The sequence below is a fragment of the Notolabrus celidotus genome, chromosome 15 (genome assembly GCF_009762535.1).
Source record: "Notolabrus celidotus isolate fNotCel1 chromosome 15, fNotCel1.pri, whole genome shotgun sequence".
NCBI lineage: Eukaryota > Metazoa > Chordata > Actinopteri > Labriformes > Labridae > Notolabrus > Notolabrus celidotus.
In genome coordinates this window covers 29,573,993-29,596,998 of record NC_048286.1, presented here as the reverse complement: position 1 = coordinate 29,596,998, position 23,006 = coordinate 29,573,993, and the positions used below count along the sequence as shown (strand labels likewise).

General features: G+C 41.2%; 1 protein-coding gene across 13 annotated transcripts in view; it reads right to left on the bottom strand.

The window, feature by feature from the left end:
• ctnnd2b (catenin (cadherin-associated protein), delta 2b) overlaps nt 1-23,006 on the bottom strand; it is a 237,275-nt gene that overhangs the window by 12,131 nt on the left and 202,138 nt on the right. For 10 of the 13 annotated variants that reach the window (XM_034702136.1, XM_034702137.1, XM_034702133.1 and 7 more), the window contains 7 exons: nt 19,526-19,643; nt 16,841-17,023; nt 10,330-10,503; nt 7,832-7,982; nt 4,590-4,833; nt 633-726; nt 354-480 (listed from right to left, as the gene is read on the bottom strand). In XM_034702136.1, coding sequence (XP_034558027.1) covers nt 354-480; nt 633-726; nt 4,590-4,833; nt 7,832-7,982; nt 10,330-10,503; nt 16,841-17,023; nt 19,526-19,643 — 1,091 coding nt within the window. The remainder of the gene's footprint in view (nt 1-353; nt 481-632; nt 727-4,589; nt 4,834-7,831; nt 7,983-10,329; nt 10,504-16,840; nt 17,024-19,525; nt 19,644-23,006) is intronic. The other 3 variants (XM_034702134.1, XM_034702144.1, XM_034702145.1) reach the window with 1 other exon arrangement.

The following is a 23,006-nucleotide window of genomic DNA, read 5'->3' as shown; positions in this document are numbered from 1 at the left end:
ACTTTTGGGGCATGTGTCTGCTCACCCTGACTTCATCCAGAGTTTCCTTGCCAGTTCCCATCACCCCACCCCACCCCACGGTTAAACCAGGAACATAGTTCAGGTCATCAGAAACATTGACCTTTGACAGCTCAAAGAAATCAAACTCTTTCTCTCCCAAAGAGGAGTGAAAAGTTTGTCAAGGTGCTTTAAGGACCTTTCCGACGGCTGAATAATTTAAAGGCGGCTGTCGTCACAGGACGGTTCAATCAGAATTCAGCTGTGTTGTGGCTGTGCTCCTCTGACCGGACTGTACTGATAAAAGAGTGATAGAGGACAAAAGAGAAGACAGGGGAGAGGAGGGGTGGACTCACCTGATCGATTGTTGGGTGAGGTCCGCACGGGAGAGATGGACGGCGTACGAGAGGAGGAATAAGGTCGCTGTCTGTCTCTCTCTATTGTGGAGGAAGAGCCCACAAAATGGTACTGGGAGTAGCCGTCCTGAGGGAAAGATGAGATGGACAGAACAATAACATGAAAAGAAGAAAGAGATAGAATGATCTACATAGTAGATTTATATCCTGATGTCACATTAAAACACCAGAGTGATATTTCCTCTGTTTCCATAGCAGAGTCAGATGTGCAGACTTTACCTTCTTGTAGAGGCTGCGCAGGTCTCTGTATTGCCACATGCTGTTCAACACTTGAGATGCTGCTTTCACCACTTTGGGACTATGTCTGGGAATTCAGCAGAGAGAAAAACACATACAGAATAAAGCTTGACTGTCCTTTGTTTCCTGCTGCTTTTAGCTATGGAATCATAAAAACACATCAAAGAGCAGAGTCATTCTTCATTCGGTCTCCAAATACGATCTGAACAAAGATGAAGACTGGGAATATGGCGTTTGAATTGACTAAATTGGTTTGTTGTTTGATTGATTGGCCAATATTTCACTTTGCTTCTTCCAGGTTTGACTCAGCTGACTAATGGCTGTGTTTATTGGCTCATATGGCCTTATTATCACCTCGGAAATTAAACTTTGTTTCTTCCAGCCATGTGAGTAAAAATTACCGTTTCCAATTATGTGGGTGCATATCCGGTCTGATCACTGGGGCAAAGAAATTAAAAATGTTCTTTGACAAAAAAGAAACTATTTAGTTTGTCTACAGATTTATACAGTCATTGCCTGGGAAATACACAAAGATGTAGAAAAAAATGCATACTTTAATTATCACAACAATGTAAAATCTCCATTATGACAAAACCAAGCAAACATTCAACACGACAGACAAAGTAGAAGCTATATCACGGGATATAGCTAAAATAGCGATATCTCACTATATATACCTAACTTTTATTCTTATACCACTGCTTTCTGGCCTTTATGGCCCCCAGGAATAAATAACATATTTTGAATTGAATAGAATTGAATTGAATTGAATTGAATAGCTCGGGTTAAATTTAATGGATTTGATCAATTTATCTCAGGCTCATCGGACAGTAATTGGGCGGCAAGTGTGATGGCCCATTTAAAACTTGAAAAACTCAGTATTTTTTTTCCCATTCCCTTCTTCTTCTGCTGTCTTGTTTTGTTTTGTCCTGCCTTAAATACCTATGTCGTTGTACTCTGTATATTTTCTTTTCTACGTGTGATAGGCTTGGATTGCCTTAAGTTGTTTTTGCTGTTTGTTAATGTCTTTTTTTTCTCTTTTCTTTTTTTTAATTTGGTTGATACATGTTGTGATGTGTCAATTAATGTATGTAAAAAAAAAAGGAAAAGAATCCAATAAAAAGATTTCAAAATGAAATTTATCTCAGGCTCTTGCTCTTACTTGTATCTGTAATTACTGCCTGGATGTGTTATATACTTGACTCTGATTGGTCTAAACCAGGGGTTCCCAAAGTGTGGATCGGTACCCCTTGGGGGGGGGTGTCGCAAAACACAAATGGGGGGTCGTGAGATGTCTTCAAGAATGTTTACTTTTTTTGAATGATCTAAAAATAGTACATTTTACCCATTATAGTAAAAAATATCGACAAAAATAGTAGCTAACCTTGAAATAAAACCTTGAAAATAGAAAATGTGATGAGTTGTCTGCCTTTCTTTTTGTCAGATGACTCCTAAGTTTAGGGTTAGTGAACAGTTAATTATCAACAGCATTAGTAGCAGCAGGTTAATTCATAACGGCGTAGGAAACACAGTCACATGCTCATATAGGTAGGCTAATTTTCTCTAGACCAGCTAAATGAAGCCACATTAAATCACTTTGAGGGACAGTGGGGGTCGCAAGTCTTTGGCATCTATATTTTGGGGGTCGCGGGCTGAAAAGGTTGGGAACCCCTGGTCTAAACCACAAAAGTAGCACCACAGACAACCTGATCACACACGTCATATCAAATCAATACTTCATTTTCAATTACAGACAGTGATCAATTACTATCTGTAATGAATCTGTTAATGGATACACTTAGATAAGGGATAATATTCATGAAGGATCTAAGACAAGTTTAATTAATAAAACATTTTGACCAAGCAACCAGGTCGCCCCTCTTGCTCTTCTTTGTCCCATGTTTCCTGTTGGTTAGCTGTCTTCATAAAGTCAACCAGCCAAACTCAATGTAGGTGTGCTGTGCAGGTAGACAGACCGGCCACACTTTTCCAACCTTACATTCTGTTTTCTGTTTCGACCTCTGACTCACATCTTTAAAGCAAGCACACAGTGTCTCTGAATCTTTCCTTTCACTCCCTCCTGCATCAACCTTGTGTCTCTGTTGCATGATCTCCTCACTCTGTCACCCTTTTTTTCCACCACAAACAAATTGCTGCCCTTTTCTCTGATTGGATGAATATGTCTCTATATGTCGCTATGCCGTAGTGGCCTTCACCATCATGAGCACTACGTACTTGAACATTGGAGTGTCAACGTCACTCTGCAACACTCCACCTATATATAAGTTTGCAATGCGATTTCAATGCTCAGTTATATCACCAGTTTCTTTTACCACTTCATTCTCTGCTTGTTTGTGCACAGGAAACCATGGCGACTGAATCGTACTATGTTAGAGCTGGAGTTAATAAAGTGGAACAGCAGTCGATCATACTGGACGTCGGAGGAGATTGAATGTACAGCTGCAGAATCAGTGTGGGCAGAAGACAACAATAAGATGCAACCCGGCAGACGAATCACAGGGCTTGCAATATACGATATAGGAGATGCATGTCAGGCTACTTCTGCATGGGTACAGGGTGATGTGAACCTATATGCTTTATGCTTCAGTGTAGATTTGATGCAGAGGTATCAGGCCGTATAGTCCGCCAGTGAACCTCCTCATCTTCATGTCTAAGTATCCATCTCTTCACCCACACAAGTCAAGCATCATGCTGTAACACCTGCTTGCTCTTTGCTTTGCTAACAAGCAAATAATCAAATGTATCCCTCTTATAGGACAGCAGGCAGCCTGATTAGATTTAATATGTGTTCATCCCAGAATCAACACTCGAAAATATGGAGACAATTAAACACAGATCTGTGCTACAGCTGTACATTCAGAGAGGAGGGGACTCTGGTGCAGGAGTCTCTGCTCTGTGTGAGATGTTTTACAAAACAGAAACACTAAATATAAAACCTCAAAAACATAAAACAAGGCTTTACAACTTCAAAAGGACTGACTGAAACTGTATTGTACTTTTCGGGTAGCTGTGGCTATTTCCCACAAGTAGACGGCAGCACCTGATGTCACACAACTGTGTTTATAATCTGTTCTTGTCTGGAGATGATGAAAGTCAGCAGTAAAAATAACACTAAACCGCAATAAAACTAAACTCCAATGTTTGTGAGAAATAAAAAACAAACAAGTTGGTTCATCCTGGGTTTAACTGCAGCGTTGGAAAGAAGGATTGGCCTCTTGAGACTACAGACACACGCAGGTGGCGTTCCAGGAATCATGTCGGCATACCGCTACAGTGCTTGCATGACAAGACACCCACAAGCGACGCCTTGGCATGCTTGACACACATGCAAGCAATGCAGAGGGGATTGAGGTCCCACTCAACTCTTAGAGTTAGAGAAAGTGTGATGTAAATACACTCCATCTATCGTTACCCAAGGGCGAGGGTGCAGGTCAAAGTGGGACGTCACATCTCTGCTCCTGCCTTGACTTGTATTCCCCCCTGAGTCAGGTAAGCCAAGAGAAAGCGACAGCTAGCTACAATCCATGCAAACACACCTCTGCATGATAACTTGTTAAGCTGATAGACTGAAACCCCGTACTAGAAACATGAGACAACCGTGTTCGGTGAAGACCTTGTCCAGGGTCAGGATAGATGATTGTCTCATTGTACACTGACAAATGTGGAGGTAGAGGAGCTTCTCTGACATCAGATGTAGCTTCCAATACTGAGCATGGTTTCAAAGAGAGTTCATTAAAGTACATTGAAGTTGAAAAATTATACAAGTTGATGAAAATGTAAAACTGCTCTAACCTTGGTATTGTAGTTTTGAAACATTGTTTAAACAAAACATGTCTTTGGTTCCTCATCTCCCTTTGACCCTCCCTCTTTCTTTCTTTCCCCCCCTTCATCCTGACATCATCTCTCCATTCCTCTTACTTGTCTCCTTTGCTGCGGGCGATGCCGATGAGCTTCTCGATGCCGCCGGCGTCCCTCAGAGCCTTGGTGTTCTCCATGTTCTTGGTGATGACCTCGTGGAGCGCGCAGCAGATCGCCGTGATGGTATCGTCTGACATGGTCTTCCCCACCAGGACACTTGTGTTGCTGCCGCCCCCGCCGCTGGTGTTGTTGTTGTTGCTGCCTCCAGGCAAACGGTGCACCAAGTCCCTCATGGCATATTTACCTGTGGGAGAAAGAGTGATTGGTTGAGGTGGAGGGGAATCACGAAGAACCTCAATTCCATGGGTTATTGTGTCAAATGTTCACAAACACCGTTTTTGATGGTTTGCAAATCATTTAAACTCTGCACCACCTCTTCTTAAAACAACACTCTGTGAACGTTTGGTCACTGAGGAGATCTATCTCTGGAGTTCTGAGAGTGACATGTTGTCTCATTTCTGCCTGATATCACTGCTGTTAACTCCTCAACTAGCATTATACAGTAATAAAGGTACTGATGAAATGAAACTTAAGCGAGAGAACAAATCAAAGTCATCAAACATTTCAAAGGGAGAGAGATCAGAGAACACACTGCAGACACCAGACAGCCTGTAAAATCATCTGCTCCCCATCCTCCAAGTTATCCCATCTTTCAAAACGATGCACCGTGACGACCGGTGTTCCACGGGGGGGCCTTAACACCTACTCAGAGCTCGGTGTAAGATTAAAGATGTGACTTCAAGGATTCAAGGGTTGTTTATTGTCTTGCCAACACATGCTGTCACATGAGGTGGAACCAAATTTTGCACTCGGGTCTCCGTTAGTGCCAAAGAAGAAAAAACAAGAAGCCAATAAGGGGAAAAAAAGTAGAACATTAAATGTAGCTGCAATTATAAACAAGCATGTTATATGTAGTATATGAAAAGTCAATGGATAGTCCGGGTGTAAAGTGAAGTTTGTGGTTAAATGTGCAGAAGTGTGAGGTCGGTCGGCTTGGTCGGGGGGATTGTGACGTATACCTGTGCTGGAGCTCTCAAATGTTGGAGCATGAGCTCAGTCTAGACAACACTACTGAGGGATGCTCTTTTTGTAAAGAGTCTTGAGGAATTGGGACTTCAGTCAGGAACACTCTCGTCATAGATTTAACCATTTATTGCCAAATGGAAATACAGTTATGCTTGGTGGTAGAGGCTCTGCTTCAGCGCTCCCCGGGTTAGCCCAGCAGCCTGCTTCGGCTTTCCAGGGAGTGCACTGCAAAATCCCCACAAGGGTATAACAGACATTTAGACCAAAGGTTGATTTATACTTCTGCGTCGCCCCTACGCAGCAGGGGCTGATGCGGATGTGAGCACCACATACTTGTGCGTCGATGTGTTCGTGACATGCCGCAATTCTCTGCCGAAACGCTCAAGGGCAGTGTGGTCTCTCTGATAGCCGGTCGCCTACTTCCGGCCCCACTATGATCTCTGTTTACTTTTCCACAGAGATTCAGAGCTTATTATGTTAATCTACAGCTGATACATGTTGCTGTTTATCATACAGACATGATTACAGGGAAGAATAGAGAGGAGGAGATGAAATACAAGGCCGATGTGCGACCGATTCGACGCAGAAGTATAACTCAGACTTAAACAGGAGGAGGCAAAGTTTAACCAACAGCAGCAGAGTGTGGGCAGCAAACACAAAAAAAGTGTTGCAGGGATTAGCGAGAGGGGAGAAGGGTTTAAATAGGCTGCCTTATCGTTGGAATGAGCTGTGATTGGTTGTGTGGATAGGAAACAACGGGTGCGTCTCAAAGCTCTTAACTACAGTCTCTTGCGAACCGGAAGTAGCTACTGACCCGCCATTTAACCTTGCGTCCCAAGGCTCTTAAATCTGCTGGAGGAGAGAGGAGAGAGGAGAGAGGAGAGAGGAGAGAGGAGAGAGGAGACTGATCGGATGAGGGATAATCGAGGAGACACGAGAGAAGGCTTTGCGGATGTCTTTTCTCTGACAGACACGCCCACTTAACAAATAGCTCTCACTGATTGGTAGCTGCAGCGGCTCAGACTTCTCTGAAACTTAACATCAGCTGAGTTTAATAGTAGAAAAATAAGGAATCTCCTCGTTTCCTCTCTCCTCTAGTTTCATTTCCTAGCATCTCTGGTGGGAGGGACTAAGATGCGAGTGAACGACACGAGGATGGAAGTTAAGAGCTTTGAGACGCACCCAAGGATTCAAACTGCAGCCTGTCAGCTGACAGCAGCTGAGGTGTACGACTTCTATGTTCTGCATGAACTAACGCAAAGCTTCATTTTACAAACTAAGACTGATGGATTTATTGATTGTTGTCCACATGTAACTGTGCAGTGATGATAGTGCATGTAGCAACTAGCATCTTTCTTTCTTGCTCTGCTGCACTTACACAACACTTAACAGTAGTAGTTTAACTGTTTTGAATTTTACTCTGTAATTGAGTAATTCTGTGGACAAAGTCTCAAAAATAAGGTGAAAAAGAGAGATAAAACAGTCTCCAACTTCAATCCAGCTCTAAAACCATCACTCTCTCTAAGCAACGTTATTTACACATAAGACCGGCTTCTTACATTAAGTTAGCATAAACATGACTGAGCATCAACAGATTCATTTCAGCGATTTCCATATACTTGCAGAATTGCCAATATTCTTGTTATCACTTGCAAACACTGAAAATGAAGCTCTCAATCCCATTTGTAACCCTGCAGCAATAAAAAGAACAGTGAGCTCACACTGGATCTGTTTGTGCAGACAGCACTGATCTCTGCTGCTGAACGCTCAGAGGAAGCAACACACTGTGATGAGTCTCTAATGCAGTTTGTGCATGTTCACACAACACAGGAAAAGGGAGGACAGTTAGTCCGATAAAATGTACATGCATGCCCTGTTCTAGATGGACACGTGTGCACTGACATTGCAAGCTATGTATTACACACACAAACAAACACACACACAAGCACACACACTGCTTAGCTCAGAGCTTCAAGCATGCAGACAAAGTGAAAAGAGGCAGGAGGTTGTTGCTATGGGGACTGGCAGAAAAGCTGAGTTTGTTACAGACATCATTCAGCATCTGAAGGAAAAAAATCAAGCATCTAACAATCAGTCACAGGAATACAAAGATCTGCTTAAAGGAGGAAACTTTACGACCATCTGCACTTTCAAATATCACAAACACTCAGTCAAATCCACAAAGACAAAATGTTTGCAGTGACAGAACGACTCACCGATGAGCTCCTTGTTCCTGATGTCCAGAGCCATGTTTCTCAGCGCGGTGGCCACGGCACAAACCACTCGGTCGTTGTCTATCCTGAGCAGCTCCACCAGGATGGGGAGACCCTTCTCCTTACGCACCGCAGCACGAATATACACCGACCACTGTGCAGAGACAGGGGACCAGAGAGTTGTTATTCATGCACTTTCTATTCCCAATGCTGCTCATGCACTGTGGTTTACACCCTGTTGATTTAATCTCTTTACTTAAGTACCATGGCGTGGCTGCACAGTGAGCAGGTTGTTGTTGCAGAGTGGATCCTCTATAAGGCTGTGCAAAAATAACCAGGCAGCAAATTGTGGCTGTGGATGCTACTAGTAAATCATCCCCCCTTCTCTGATACCTATACATTAAACTAATACAAATTGTCTTTATAGTTCCCTCAAATTCCTGTTATCACAACGATCTCCACTCCACTTTGGCTTGCAGGCTGGCCCTTCAAGCTGCCACAATGAAAGAGAGAGAAAGCAGCAGTGGTCGAGGAAGCTGAGATTCGGACTGTCTAAGAAAACAAAGCCCTGAAACTGAGGAACAATGCGATATACTTCCGATTGTTTCTCAACGGTTACGCACCAAAGAACAGATCAACACGGTCACAGTTACACACTAATGTGCAGGAAGGAGCTGAATGTTGTGTTTCAGCCGTGCCCCGCTCTCTTCTCTCGTTTCACTGTAAGTTTACACAGGCAGACCGTTCACATTCACAGGTCGGCAAATACCGAAGGCCTTTTTGGTGTCACGCACAAATCAGATTTGCATCTATTGCAGACTGACAGAGAGCAGAGGAGAGAGACAATGTCACATGATTACTATGTTTGCTTTTAGTCCAGACCTGCAGAGTGTTGGCTGCAGAAACGTCCCAAACATAGCAACATGATAAAAAAACACAAACAGGGAGCAGAGTGTGTGCTGATATAGCATCATCACACTCCTACCACATTATGATTGATAACTCTGATGTAATAGGCTATCTTAAGATGCTCTGTACTCTATTGTATGGAGATGCTGATTAACCCTTCTGTTATGTAGCGGGTCAAATTGACCCATTTTAAAGTTCAAAAATCTAAAAAGAAATTGTTAATAAGATGAAAAAATTCCAAGTATAAAATAAAATAAACACAAATTTCAGTAATGTAAAAATACTGTATTTATATTTAGGTCTTTCCAATGTACATTAAAAAAGTTTTAACATGAATTTTCATAAAAAACTAATGAATTATCCTCATTGAACCACAATCTGTGACACTTAAAGAACACCATTGCACTAAATATTGATTGAAAAGGTAAGTAATTCAGTTAATAATGAGATTAAAAGAATGTTTATTGGGATTCTTTGGGGTTCTGACACTTTTATATAATTGAATATGCCCTGGGTCAAGTTGACCCAGGTACATTATTGCTGTTCTGGAGAAACAGACATAACAGGAGGGGTAAATAGGGTATGGAATTTCAGACTAACAATAAGAAAGTTCCCAATTTGGGTGCTCAGGGCTGGTATTTTTGATGCTGCAATATCAAAACAGGTTTTTAGATTTGTACTATTTTCAAACACATTAAGAAGGCGAGTAATTCTAGACAAGGAAACCATTCCAGGAGACCACTTCATGAAGCAGACTGAGAGAATACTAAGAGTGTGCAAAGCTGTCATGAAGGAAAAAGGGGGCTACTTTACAGAATCTAAAATATAAAACATATTCTGGTTTGTTTAACACTTTTTTGTTCAATCAATAATTCCATATATGTTCTTTCATAGTTTTGATGGATTCAGTATTAATCTACAGTGTTTCAAATAATTAAAATGAATACAAACCTTTGAATGAGAAGGTGTTTCCAAACTTTTGACTGGTAGTGTATGTGTATGATAATATTCAATAAAAGTCATATGTTATAGAAACAATAATTGTAATATTCAATACTTCTATATCTTGTGACATGTAATGAAATAAATGTTTTTATTGTAATGTAATATGTAATGTATACATTTGCATATCATATACATTACATTATTTGTAGGCTGATATAATTTCCCATGACGTACTTTATTCAAAGCATTCATATTTGTTATTGTGAAACATCCTCTATTCTGGGAAATGCTTAGTTGCCTCTGACAGATGTTAAAGCTGAACTTAAGTGAGGGGTTTAGCTGTCTCACCCATGTATTAACATTGGATCAGGTGTTGGGGAACCCCTCTCCAAGATGGTGGCAGAGTAGATTTTTTCTGACAAGCCTGAAAGCGGCAGCGACGTGTTTATATTCACAGTAAATAGAGAGTAAATAAGGTTTCTCTCTGTATTCTTGTACTAAATTACAAGAGTATTGCAGGCTGTCAGGCTTCATTGTTGTTTTGCCCACAATCTGTTTTTTCAGACCACATTTTGGCACAGACTGGAACTTCAGTGCGCTTCTGCAGATGCTCCTTAGTATCTCAGGTATATCAGCACAGTCCTTACCTTCCAGCTGCCAGCAGCCAGGTTCTGCAGGGCCCCAGCTGCTCCCTCCAGGGTGTCTGGGTTGGAGCACTCAGACAGCAGTGTGAGGTAAGGCTTGACGATGGTGGGGTGCCATAACATCTGGATGCCTTTCGGGGGCTCCGCCAAGTCTGGAAATGGGCCGACGCCATCCCACTGCGGAAGATGAGACACAATTTAGGAAAGAAAAGCATTTTGAATTCTGTGTGAGGAGAGGCTTGACAGCAGTAGGGTGCCAGCATGGTCCCCTTAGGCAAGAGAGAGGGAGAGGAGGGAGAGAGATTTACTATTCAGGAGCAGTGTATAAATAAGGTGGCATTCATCTATTTGTGCATTCTGCTTCTCTGTCTCCTCTGTAATTGAAACCTGACATTTCCTGCTGCATTGGTGATGCATTTTGAAACACACACACACACACACACACACACACATGCACACACACACACACTTACAAAAAGGGCAGCAACAATAACGGTGCAAATATGAAATCTTACATATGGAACATTTCTCAGTGACACAGCAGTAATATCCGCACGGATGTGACACTGACGTTTGACTAATGTGTTTTGAACTGAAGCTGGGTTATAGAAAAAGGTTCACTGGGTCCGGCCTCCTTATTCTATTTTATTGGTAGCAGAAAAGACATGCTGGGATTATTCTGTAATAGCTTTTATGTCTTGTTCACATTAATAATCAAAAATGAAAATACGCTGAAGCAGCTGGCCCAAAACTACATTTCGATCAGTAGCTCATGTGTCATTAAATATAAATAAAAGCTGGAAAAATTAACATAAAATACCAGAGAGACCTCTTCACGGCAAATACGGGATGACAACTGGTATGACGAAGGTCCCTAAGGTTAGCAGAGCTAGCCGCACCAGTCTTCAGTCCTCCTTGTGGGTTAAACTCTACATGTTGGTGCTTGTATTGATCTGGTTAAGTGGTTACATCTCAGTTTAACCAGTCACAGCCTTCAGACAACTTTGTATCTATTTTTTAGATCAACATACTGACAAACCACGTCCCGCTACGAAACGCCATCCGTCAAATGTGCTTGGTTACATCCAGGTGGTAGTGCATGGCAGCATCATAGCAATTATCATTAACCTGATCTACAGCCCTGGGCCCTATGAATGTCCAGCCACCCCACCATTACAGGTGCTTATGGCAGGATTACCACACCTGTTAGGCTGTTTAAAGGATGGTGGACATTGTACTTGAGCGTTACCGTTTAAGATGAGATATGCGAAGACAACGGATATTTAGGGATCGAACGGATCCTTTGGGAAAGTCTGATCTTTGACGATTGACTTGCTGATAACAGCTGTTTGTTCATTCTTTATTCTTGTAATAAAATGTCCATTTCTTCTTCCACTGAAAACAGTGTTTTCTTGATCTTCTCTCAGTCACACCGATACCGCTCACTATGTTTATTGTTGTTTATGCATAGTAGGCATGCGCAATTCAATTTTGTTGGAAAGGGGTTTTCCAGGAGGTTCCCTGGACATATGACGTTTTGCACCAGCCTCGCTTTCATGGCGCAATTAGTTAATTTGCCACTTATTTGCAGTCGTGCATGCGGCTAACGCCACGGCCAAATGGGCCGTTCCATAATGATATGTAAGACTAATGGTCCTGTTTGTGTAATGGCTGGATGTGCATACGGGCCCTGGTTAGAGGCAGACGACTGCTCTAGACACGACGTATGACATATGGCATTTCAGGCCAACAATCTTTCACAAATTAATAATTCTGGCGCTGATTAGCGAGGCCGACAACATTGAATGGCTGCTGAGTGAATATGAAAGATAGACACATAGATCGTGTTCTGCACATAAAAGATATGTGGCTGTATTAAGCTTATCTTTGTGTTTGACTGTCTGTACATTTTGATCAGTGCAGTGTGTGAAGGACTACCGAGAACTACTGAAAACTGATCTAGCATGTCCTTGTAAGTCTGAAGTAATTGTGCTTTTATCTAGCTCTGAGTTGAGGGGTGAAATTTATTAACACACTGCAAAAACAAACTCAGATCTTAAACTGCAAATTCTTCTAGTTAAGATATTTTACTACACACTGACCTCACAGATCAAGACTCTTATTTGAAGATATTATAAGCCAAATATTTAGTTCCTTAGAAAATGTTGTTCCTTGAAATAAATATGACATCTTGCGTCAAGAGACGTATCCGAAACAGTTTCTACTGGCAGACATCTTTTTCTGATTACAATGAAGTCATTATTTTTAGCTTGTGATATTTCAAGTGCCTTATATTAAGTGTGATGAGATCATTTTTCCTCGAAATAAGATAAAAACACTTGCTTGCTTCTAATTTTTTGCAGTGTAGAAAAGATCATTATTAATCTGCAGGGATATAATCTCATGACAGAATGCAAACAATAATCCCATTGTCTTACTTTATATTTGACATTATTATACTCAATCGTCTTTCCCCCCTCTCTTCCCCTTTCTTTTTGTATTTTCCAGCCTCCTCCCTTTACTCCAACTTCCCTTTTCTCCCTCTTAATATCTCCTCCGCACCAACATATCCTCTCCTCCTTTCCTCTCCTCCTCCTCTCTGCTCTAATTACCCTGCAGTTGATAGAGTTTTGCCCTCTTCAACAAGCTCCCAAATCGCTACTTCATGGTAATCGCCCACAGCTGCACTGGAGTGGAGACTGATAGATAAAGGGAAGAAGGGAGGGGTTACTTGTTATTATGATGGAGAGGTTATGATTTGTCCTCGTACAATGTGATCTCAGAGTTAGGTTTAAGATCCTTCACCTCCACGGTTCTGCCACAAGTTGGTTTGACAATTTGAAGTCAAAGACCTTGCTCATTACTACCATTTTTTTTAAAAAGCTTCTCTCTATCTTTTCTCAAATATCAAAAGAAGGAGAAAGAAAAAAAAATACAAGCAGAGCTAATGAGCAATTCACCCACTCTGATCCACCGGAAGTGTTGGGTTTTCAGACCCGCAGCCTCACTAGAAGTTGTAAAAGATGTCTTCCACTCAACCAGAATGTGCAGCTGATTGCTCATTACCATGACAAAAGGTTAGAGCCTGCTCAAAAGCAGACGTTTAGTTTCCAACAACTCTACAGCTGAGAGGGTGTTAATTTTTTAACTGAACAGAGGATGAAGCTCGCCCTCTTTGCCACAGATGGACAGACTCTGGAAACCCTGACAGAAATACTGAATCGACCTCACAATCTTAACTCAGCGCAGGTAGTCCGAGTGCAGAGAGTCAAACACGGCTAAATCTTCTGAAACGGCTTTGATCTCGTGCTCCTGCTGTGTGAAAACCTTGCAGCATGTGTGAATGATGCTGCACAAAATACAAAGAACAGAGGATTCAGACGACACATATATTTGTGTCACATCATTAAACTCTTCTCAACGCACGATGCTGTGAGCCTTCTTGGTCTGGTGAATCAAAATAATCCGGGTGGTAGGTGAATTTCATTAGTGGAAAAAGGGAAACAACTCTAACTCAAACATCATGAATTTCAAAGTAAGCCGTGGTGCATTCATAAATATTCATTTGAGACTAGAGGAAGTGTTAACCAAGGGGAAACTATGAGCAAATACTCCTGAACTAACAGAACAGCATGTAGACGAATTATTAAAGGAAATACTGAAGCCTGCAAAAGAAACAGAAGCACCTGCTCTGACAGTGTAAAGAGGAAACACTGATGTAGAGAGGGTTGGATATTGTCTTGGGCCCTGTTCTTAAGGTGCTGCCATGGATCTAACCTGCTAATAGCAAAGATTATTGATTAGTTCAAAATAACTTAAAATAACTTATATTTGACTTGCCAATTTTCAACCACATCTTAACAACTACATTGTGAGTAGTAGTCCCAATAAAATGAGCATATTCATTTAGTTAATTTACTATTTTTAGCAATTTTTTTCAGTGAGTCCCTTTAAGCTTTTTTTGACTGCAGGAACTTTACCCCGGAACTAGGGACTTTACCCCTGAACTACGTGCATTTCGACCAGAGGAACCAGGGTCTAAATTTAGTTCAGGGGTAGATAATCTCCCCCTGAAAAGCCCCTGCTTGGGGGGTAGTACTTGTCAAAGGTCCTGGGACTTTCGGTTGTGGAGTTTACACAGTTGTTGAAACACAGTTCCTGGGAATGCATACTAGTTTAGTTTTTTATTAAGATTTCAAAATATTATTTAGTATAATGTTTTTTCTCCATACGTCACTGGCCTGTGTGGTGGGAAAAATACAGACATGATAGTATGTTGTTCTTGCTTTGATCAGAAGCTAGAAACATTCACACATACCAAACCTTCTGGGATTTGCATATTGTTATCTGTTCCCATGGCTGAGGAGCAGACCAGAAGGTGAGAAGTCAGGAAGGTGACCAGGAAGCAAGAGGTGATCAGAAACTCTCTTGTTTGTCTTACAGTTCTTTGAAGATGCTTAATGATGTGTTAATGTTATTCTCTGAAGAGGATAAGTACCGTGTTGTATCTTCACTCTGGGTCAGTTGAGCAGACCTGGTCTCGGTTGTTAGATCACTCTGCCATCTGACCGCTTTGCAAAGCTCACTGAAGGCCGGAATAAAGCTCACAAAGACAAACCGTTGTTGTTTGAGTCTATCATTTCCAGATTTCCACCACACCTGATTTGCACAATCTACCCGGGACTTCAGCTCGCGGTCGAAACGCAGACAACAATTGGGGCACGGGAACCTTTTAGTTCCATGGAAAGTAGTTCTGGGGGCTAAAAGACCCTGGAACTCTTGGTTGAAATGCACCTTTTGTCTGAATTATCAAAGCTCTGCTCAAAACTGTGCTGAGAAAAAACACACTCAAGTCCATCAGTAGAACTCAGCAAGGTTTAGAAGAATGACAGGCATGACAGCAGGCTGTAAGGAATATCTTCAACTGGCTCAAAGGCTGTATTTCTTCTCTTTTTTGTTTGTTTGTTTGTTTGTTTGTGTTTTGGTTTCTCCTCTACCTTCTTATTCTGATCTTATTTTACCCTATTTTATCTTTGTTTAATCTTGATCTTTTTAGGGAGCCTTTTTAACATCTGGCAAGGGACTACGGTTGTAAACTAGCCTTTTGGCTAACTCTGGCATATTTACAGAAGTGTTAATTAATATGCATGGACCTTTTAAATAATAAATAAATAAATAAATAGATAGAATAGATAGCCCATGATCTGTAACAGTAAAGCATAGAATATAGTGTATGTAAACATGTTTTCAAAGGTTCTGTGCGGATGTTTCGATTTGTGTTGATCCTGGTGACGTCTGTGGAAAATGTTGTGCTTTTTATCTCATTGCTGACTTTCATGCTGCTTTCTTTAAATGCTGGTTTATACTTATACGTCGACCCTATGCAGCAGTGACCGACACGGACGTGAGCACAACATACTTGTGCGTTGATGTGTCTGTGTCTGGCAGCAATACTCCGCCAAAACGACTGAGGGCAGTGTGGTCTCTCTGATAGTCGGGTTGTCTGTTTCCGGCCCCGCTATGATCTCACAGCGATTCAGAGCGTGTTATGTTAATCTAAAACTGATAAATGTTGCTGTTTATCATACAGACATGATTACAGGGAAGAATAGAGAGGAGACGTCAGAGAAGATGAAATACATGGTGATCCCGGAAGTGCTGTAAATGCAGGAAATACAATGCCGTCGAGTGGACCAATCACAGGGCTTATGGTCCAAGTTGATTCAACGCGTGGTTACATTTTGGAGGAGGTGTGTGTTGGCTACTTGCGTAGTCCTCTGCATAGGTATGGGGGCTACGCAGACCTACATGCACAGGCTACGCTGTTGATTCACTGCAGAAGTACAAACCAGGCTTAACAGTCACCCTTTTTATATTACAAGCCTGAAACAGCCCTGAAACAGTTCCACCAACATCACATCTTGGATTTTTCATATTGATCCTGCAGCAGAGTAACAGTGTGTCAATTCACATTGCATTGCGCCGTTGCTGTAGTAAGAGAGGTAAACACTCAGTCGTGCACACACACACACACACACAGCCCTTCCATCCTGCCTGCTTTGCTGGTTCACAGTGATCCCATCTCGCCCCTGTAACGCGTCTGTTACTACTTCCGATGCCAACACAGCGGTAGGACCACTTTGTCCCCACCATCACACTTCTGAGACATTCACACTGAAGATGAGACATTACAGGGACATAAATATCATGCTTTTCACACGCAATGTGACAAAGGCGAGTGAGATGCATCACACTTGGAGATCTTTGCTGTGGAACATGAAGAAAAATGTCTGTTCAGGTAGTGAGCAGATCATCACGTCGACTGACACCTACCTCCAGAGTCATTCAAAATAACTGTGTAGAAATAATCGCTCTTCTCTATCACGGTCTTGTCTGCTTTATATGTCATGTGCGAAGATCTGTTTGAATGTCTTAACCAGCTAGATACTTCTCATTAAAGCTTCCAGATATGTAAATACAGATGACACCATCTTTTAATCTTTAGTATTCTCACTTGGTCATGTCCCTTCTTCTTCTTTTTCTTCTTGCCCCAGCATCCAGAACTCTCTGCGTCCTTCCCTCCAGTGTCACATAGCAGACCGTCCAGCTCCTCCGACCCCCCCTGCTGGCTGTGAGACGTCTCTGCAGCCAAACGGTACGACAAGTTCCTCAGGATGCACACACAGTTCTCCACGGTCTGATGGAAGAGAAGAAAGAGAGAAAGAAGAAGATCAGACAAACTGCGAATGACAGAATATGACTGCAGACGTGCACACATGCAGTCACATACGTACGGTGCAGTGCAGGCTGGTGATATACTGTGTGTAGGTAAAAGCATACAATCTACATGGAGATACAGACACGGACATGCTGCATGCATAATTCAGACGGACACACACACACGCGCGCCATGTAATCCTATAGTTGTGAGTGGCTGTGCAGTCAACAGTGTCAGACTTTGATCTTGTGAAGGATTTCCACGGATTAAAAAACTTCTCCACTCGACACACATTCACACACATTCACACACTCCCATACACACTGATAACACAGTTAGACAACTTACCATAAAAAATATATATGCACACAAATAGACACACATGCACCAGCCTGTTGGGTCATTTTTCAGACAAAAAGCCTCAAACCATCAAAATTCTAAGCCATCAAAAATTCAAAAATTGTATTCAGATTGTAAATCATAATAATTAGAAAGTGTAAATGATGGACGTAAATATGAAATATAAAATCAAATTTCTGGGATCAGATGTCAGTTATGAGAGAAAAAGTCCTAATTGTTAGAACCAAATCAAAATGACAAGATATGACTATCAGATAATTTAGAATAATGTCTCATGATTTGGACCTTTTAGCTCATAATAATAACCTCCTTTCTCTACTTCTGACATTGATTCTTGAACATATGAATAAGGTTGTCAAAATGTCCTACAACTACTTTGATTCATCTCAATACTATGTGTTTTCACACAACACAGTTTCATTTGTTTTTATGTTTGATATTACCAATAATCCATGAAGTGTCTGAAATATAAAACTGATCTATAGGCAACCCAAAGCTGCTGCGGGCGAAAAAGAGAGAGAGCAGCTTGAGCTTGTTTGAGATGAAGAGGGGTCAGAGGAGAAAGACAGCGATGTCCTCTCATTCTTGTTTATTAGTCCAAACAGACTGTTGGCTGTAATCTAAGACCACTGCACCAAAGCAAGGTTTCCAAAACATGGTTAAACTAAGAAAAACAAGTACAGACGTAGAGCACACTCTCTGTAGACACACACACCATCACACGCTTCCTCTGGATTATTATTGATTAGAGGAGATATTTTGTTTTCGGTCTATAAGCGACAACCTCCAGCTGCGAGAATTGAAGCCAATGTGGAGGTGTTAAAATCTGCAGTTCCTTGAGTGTCCACTTGAGGCTGGCTCGGTAAGTACCAGAAACCAAATACACACCAATTCAAAAAAGACGATCTTTCCAGCAGAAATAAACATGTTTACAGCCTGGTACAAAAAAAAAAACTGAGTGTAGACTGACTAGACTATTTCTCTATCGGCACACACATTGTACGGGGGGTGAATTTTCTCATAACAGGGCAGTTTAGAAGATATTAAGATTAAAAGTTTTCCATAATGAGAGGCACAGCTGACTTGATTGACAGGCGGACCTCCTGTCGCTGTTGGCTAGGAGGCTCAAAGCCCGCCTCTCTACCTCACACTAGCTCGACAGCTATTAGGTTGACTTTAGCATTTCCAATATGGCTCCCACCGATGATTGGCTTCAAAACAGCGCTTCAGAAACAGATGGGTGACATCACAGATACTACATCCATTTATTATACAGTCTATGGTATATGCATATCAGTCTGAGTTAAATAATTTTTTCTATAGCAGCATAATGTGCAGAGTGGAAATTAGATTTTCCCTGGTGTGTTAATAAAGGTCAACATTTTGGTATTCTGACGGTTCTGTGACTATCTCTGTTTTATGACAAAACAAATGACAATTTTTGTTTTCATCTAGAATAACTCTTTACTTATTTTCCTGTATTTTCTGTGTTTACTGGCAAAGCTGGGTTATGTTGCACCCAAAAGAGAAAGCTCTGATTGCCTAACATGTCATTACTAATACTGTAAAAAATTGTTTAACATTTTTTTCACAGTAGAGTATCAGAGTATCAATATCTTAATTACTAACTCAACTTCCAAAACATTGTGCATTAATAATGGATATCCTGTTATTTTAAGCTTTAGTGGTGTTTATATCTAAGAAGACTGCAGTAAAACTATCCAGAGACGGCCTAAAAAATGCAACTCCCTAATCCCTGAAGCAAACATACTCATACCATCTCCAGGAAAACCACTTATACAAATTAATATGTATATACAGTGCAAACATACGGTCTGCAAAGACACAGATTAAACACATTTGCATATAACTCACGTGAATGTATGCAAATTAAAAATAAAATTAGCATGGTTATCATGATTATACACATGTTGCAAAGCAGGAAGTACAACAAATATTTGAGTTCCTGGACACACAAACATGCAGAAACACACACATGCAGGTGCTATCATTGTGTGTGTGGGTGCGAGTTTCTACCTGTGTGAGCCTATGACCTCCAGGCTGTGGGATTGTGTGTGTTTTGTTGTGTTGTGTATATGTGTGTGCGTGTATGTGAGTTACCTTGCTGTCAATCTCACTGCTCCCCAGAGCGGTCTGAATGACGTAGAGCAGAGCGTCTGTCAGGCCCTCGCATTCTCTCATCCTCCTTCGGGCCTCCTCGCCTGCAGAACTCACATTCCTGTAACACAAACACACAAACACACACACACACCTCATCAATAAACAACACAAGAATCTTAATAAGAAATACACAGAACTTCCTGTTATAGCTTTATGTGAATGAGACCACACGTGCATTTCGAGGCACATCTGTCACGTGTGTCTGCCTGTCTGTGTGACAGAGTCTGAGTGTAATGCCCTTTAAATGTCAGACTATTAAAGATGGCTGGGAGATGCCTGTAACCTCAGTGTCAGTGAGAAATGACACCAAGCTGCCAAAACTCCTCGAGGTGCATTTGTTGAACATTTTATAACGATCGTCACCATTTAAGTCTCCTGTTTTAAAGGTACTGATGTGAAGCGCTGTGTACTTGTGTGTGTGCTGGTCTGACACCAAATTATTTTTCAAGTGCTTTAAAGTCACATTTCCAAAAGTCAGAATACAATCAGAGGAGTTTTGCTACAGTTGGGGTGCGCTCCTGTGACCTCAGTTGTTGAGTTAGGTAGTCATAAAACCAGATTCAGGCTTTTTCTCGTCTTGGCTCTTCATTAAAATCAAACATGTTCAGGACTTTATCTTGTCTTACGCATCATTTTGGCTGGAGCAGTTTTCTGATACCTCCCTGAGTAAACACTCCTTTTTTCCAGCAGCATTTTTTAAAATCTCATTACTTTGAATTGTCACACTAAAAGATAACAAGAGATCATCTGTTGTCTTACAAAATAAACTCTTCAGTGAAATTAAGCCACACAAGGATGGAATCGATTCACATTTTCAACTGTCTAAATCCTGACTCTGAATCATAAATATATCACTCTTCAGTTTGCAGTATCAGTCTTGTTTGTTAAATTATATTCCTATAATCATTTCAGCTTCTGAACTTTTCCACTGGACCTCAGGGTAAACCTTAAATTTTTTTCTTCCATTCTCATAAAGGGATCCGTACTCTTTAGACTTTAGACTTTATTGTCCCCTTGGGGGAATTCTTTTTCACAGCACCCTCTGCGTTTCCACCAAGCGGCAACCTCGGGTCTAAAAATATGAGTCCAATAGTTGTTTTGTTATAAGCAGACATCCATCCAAAATAATACAATTAAAACTGATTTATTTGTAACTTGAACTTGATCAAGTGTTAGATATTTTATTGAACTATCAATTCTTTCATTGAAGAACAAACACATGAATGTTGAATTAAATTACTCAGACCCTCGACCCAACCCATTCAAAGATTAACAAAAATGCAATCCCAAGAAAGTCCCATTCAAAATGTTAAATAAAAAGCATCTTCTCTCAAGCTTCTCAAGCCTAGCCTCTGCAGGATTCTAGAAATCATCTGTGCATGTGATGGAGGAATGCACAGTGCATATAGGGGGCGTGGTCTCAATAGCCCTGCAGTAGCAGTGTGCTATGTGCATGTGATTGAGGAATAGAATAGATATTCAACTGTACTTGCATGAAATCTGGTTGTTTTAGTAAGGATTATGGTAAAATATATTTCCCCCAACTATAATTAAATTCCCTATTAAGAGCCAACCTTCAATTTAGTAAATTCCTGGTTTATTCCCATTTATTCCCATAAATTCCTGTTAATTCCTGTTGAAAGTTTCCAACTTTGAAAATTCCCAGAATTTTGCCACCCTATGTGAAATATATCCCCTGTCATGGTCATGTTACAGTCTATCTGGCATGTCGGATTAGGGAATCCTATTTCTGTTTCAGTTTGCTTTGAAAATAAGGAATACAGCATAGGACTTGATAGGGTTCCTCAGCTTTTGGAGCCAGCTTCTAGTGGACACCTGAGGAACTGCAGTTTTTTTGCACTTCATTATTGACTAGGAGCTTGAGCAGCACCCACCTTTGGGCTCTTCTTTTTGGCAACTGTGCAATGAATGGATGTATTTTTGGCTCAACAGAGTATATGAATAAGTAAATGTATGTACTGCACTGATACCTTCCAAACGTGGGTGTTTTAAGTATTTCACTGATCAGCTTTTGAGTGCAGCATTTACAAAAAAAAACAAAAGCATATTTAACCTGCACTAGCACACAGTGAGTAGTTTGTCCTTTCCACTTACATGATTCATGTTGAGCTTTGTAGCAGCCGAGGTTTTAACACTTTTTGTTTGCTGGCATGACATTTTGTGCACACACACGGAGTAAAGCAAGCAGTGAGTAAGCACAAGCAGAGGATGTGTGTAAGAGAGAGCGAGGCAGAGACAGAGCGAGACAGGAGAAGAAAGGAATATAAGGATGGATGATTTGATGGAGAGAGAAGAGCTGGAGGAATAATACAAGACGAAGTCCAGGCAATGAGAAAGAGAGCGACGACATGGAAAAAGGGGGAGAGAGAGGAAATGAGAGAGTGTGGACGATAATGAGAGATGGAGTGAAAGTGAGAGAGCAGGTGGCCGACAATAAACCACACTCGCCACAAAATATTCAATCTTTAATCAGACTCTCAGCATTCCCTAACGAGGCGTGAGAAAGATGAATTGGCTCTTTGGGTTTAGGGAGCTGATTCGCACAAAGCTATCTCTCGCAACATACACACACACACACACACACACACACTCACACACCACCAGACACTAAAGGCTATTTAATGCTTCGTTCATGGATGAAAATAGAAACGTATGCTTTTAAAAATATATCTGTCACATCCCATATATTCCCACCTGTCCTTTACATTGACGTTAAAATAAGCATATAAGCAAAATCAGCATCCACTAGAGGGCTTTCAAACGAAGTGATCTCTCATGGACCTCTGCTTCCCCTTCAGTGCTGTCCAACTGACATTCAGTTCCTGTCCCATGCCCACCAAGCTGTTCTTTTACTTCAGAAACAGATGGGTGACGTCAAGGATACAACGTCCATATTTTATACAGTCTATGAAGTTAGCTAAGGAGTTAAACAACAACAAATCAGAAAAGACAAGGACTGTATCCCTGTAGCCAATCATAGTCAGACATCAGTGTGACTATGCACGCCCTCAAAATGAAGAAATCGAGCAGGAAGTGCACTGAGCACAGGGAAAGCAAGTCATGCACTCAGATTGTTACTGAAAGTGCTCGGTCCATTTCAGCACGAGCTCAAAGGTAGTTTTCTCCTCACAGGCTGCAAAATTGCTCCCTTGAGCAGAGAAATGTTGCATGTAAGTGCAGTGTAATTGCTCTCGAGGAGAACCGTTGTGCATGTCTGTATGTTCTTGCAAAGATTTCTCAGTGATATGACACAGTGTTTACTTCATCAACAGACACAGTGTAAGCTTTTGAAGGGGGAACACTGAGCTGAAAGAACAACCTCTACTGTCATCACTGTGTCAGCCAGATAATGTTCTGCATTTGTTGCTTCAGTGATCTCAAACTAAGATGTCCTAATATA